This window comes from Numida meleagris, chromosome 1 (assembly GCF_002078875.1).
Source record: "Numida meleagris isolate 19003 breed g44 Domestic line chromosome 1, NumMel1.0, whole genome shotgun sequence".
Classification (NCBI taxonomy): Eukaryota; Metazoa; Chordata; class Aves; order Galliformes; family Numididae; genus Numida; species Numida meleagris.
Genome location: NC_034409.1, coordinates 74,856,453 through 74,858,832, shown reverse-complemented (window position 1 = coordinate 74,858,832; position 2,380 = coordinate 74,856,453). Strand labels below are relative to the sequence as shown.

General features: G+C 35.2%; 1 gene segment (V, D, J or C); it reads right to left on the bottom strand.

Moving 5' to 3' along the window:
- The window catches only part of LOC110398852, an 11,027-nt gene that overhangs the window by 912 nt on the left and 7,735 nt on the right, over nucleotides 1–2,380 (bottom strand). Inside the window, 3 exon segments of the C gene segment in view lie at nucleotides 455–561; nucleotides 1,182–1,199; nucleotides 1,504–1,839. Coding sequence covers nucleotides 455–561; nucleotides 1,182–1,199; nucleotides 1,504–1,839 — 461 coding nt within the window.

Below are 2,380 nucleotides of genomic sequence, written 5' to 3'. Positions count from 1 at the left end.
TCTCTTCTCTTCTCTTCTCTTCTCTTCTCTTCTCTTCTCTTCTCTTCTCTTCTCTTCTCTTCTCTTCTCTTCTCTTCTCTTCTCTTCTCTCTTTTGAGTTAGTTATTTTTTCCTTCCTCCTTTGTTTGCCTTTCTTACTTTTCTTATGTGTTGTTTCACATTTCTATTTTTCATTTTTTCTTGACTTTAAAGAGACCATACATTCTAGTAATACTTAATTAATTGTCTTTTGCAATAACTTCCTGTTTATTTCCTTATTTTTTTTTCCTAAAGCCCTTCCCTTCATCCTCAATAGCTTGTTCTCTTAAAATTGATGAGATATACAATTGTATTTAAAAGAGATAGATTTATATAAATATCAATTGCAAGACCTCATTTTGTCCAAAGATTTCTCAGGTACAGTTAGAATGAATTAGGATAAATGCACACAGAGTGGAAGAACTTTGTTTCTCACCTTGTACCAAAGCATCATCCCCATCAAAAATATCCCATACAAAACGCTCTTGAAAATGAGCATTATGTATACAAACTTCCCAGCTGTAGCACTTCTCTGATAGTTTTCTGAAAAGGGGGAAAGATAAAAATAAAGACCAAACGAACATTTCTTTAGAAAACTTTACTGGGCAAGGTTATTATTTTTTCAAACTATAAACTTCTGGTTAGGAATACTTGTGCAATGTTCATTTAATTGTATTCAATTTTTTTTTTATTTTTTTTTGTTTCATTCACAGTGGTGGAACTGATGAGGAAATGGCCTGAAGAAAGAGAATTTAGGGGACATCAAATGAAACTGAATCGGAGTCTTTCACTGCAAAATGACTTAGTTAAGTCAGTGACCTAACTTCTCACTAGAAAATACTCATTTATCTTCATGGTATATACAACTGCATTGCTCTCAGTGATATCTTTATACTAAAATGTTCAGTCAGTCTCATGGAAGGTTTCATGAGAGCAGACAAAAGTTGAATGTTCGTACATTCATACATAAGAACATGAATGTATGTGTATACACATGTTCCTGCATCTCTGTACACAGGAATAAACTGAAGTGTCTGACAGGAAAAACAAACACAGTGTTCATCGAGACACCTATACATAAGACACATCTTTCAATACACACTCGTTTGCATAAATGAACAGGCTCATTGTCAAGAGGGGAAAAAATCAATGACTTAACTTACCACTGAAGATATCACAGCCTAAAAGCAGAAGGAAAGAAATAGGAGTTATTATTTGAGTTCATATATTTAACAGAGCATCTTTCCTTGTGTTTATTCAAATCCTTGCATAATAGAGGGTGTGTGTGGGAATGAGAATGATATGGCTTTTAGCCAATTTGAAGAAAAACATGATTGGATTCTTCTGATTGCTCTCAATTTTTCTAGATACTGACAGATCTAGTTAAATGTACTAGATTGCCAAGAAACATACTTGCAATAATGACTAATTGCCCTAGAGAAAGGAGCCTACAGCGGATGAGCTCCATATATGTTTTTTACTCACCAGTGTCACCATAGATGAATTTGTGTATTGATTCCAGTGTTGCATTCTTAAAAAATTCAGCAATACATTCAAAACGATTCAAAGGGTTGAACCACTCTTCGGCTGAGATTCTCAGTCTGCTCGTCAATGAGTAAGTGCTTCCATTTGGTGTGGAAATCTCATCTGTTCCCACTCCTTCTGTCCTCTTCACACCATTCACCTTCCAGACTAGATTGAGGTGATCAGGGTAGAAACCAGAGGCCAGGCACACCAGTGTGGCCTTGTTCTTCTGTTGAATCTCTTGCTTTGATGGTGAAAAGATGGCCACAGCTGGTGGAATGATTTCATTGTTCTTCTCTGAAACAGAAAACAGAGCCTCCGTTAATGATTTAACAACTGAATAACAAACCATGGTGGTTTTTGTGTGTTTGTTTGTTTTTGCAGAAGTATTTTTATTGGAGGCTGGATGGTGAACTCAAGATTAAATAAGACCTACACTGTTGAGTGTGCAAGATCATTGTCTTCAAGATAAAAAACAATTATATGCACATCTGATTATAATATGTCACTGTATATTGTATACTAAACATGCTATGCTATATATGCCATCTGAATCAAAATCAATATAAAATTTGAGTAGAATGTGGCTCAAGTATTCAAAATGTATATGTACAGAGCAAGTATAAAACTTTTTTTCTGGATACTATCCAAATAGCCAAACTTAGTAAAGCTGAGCTGCTAATTGAAAAAGTATTTAATTATCTGGCCTGTTGCGCTAAGCTGGACAACGAGTAGGATCCAAGCTGATCCTCTGATTTCACCCTCTTTTGGGTCTATATATGTCTGTGTATGCTCATTTCCCTGGGTTTTGAGTGAAGGTTTTTCTGCAATGTCTTGC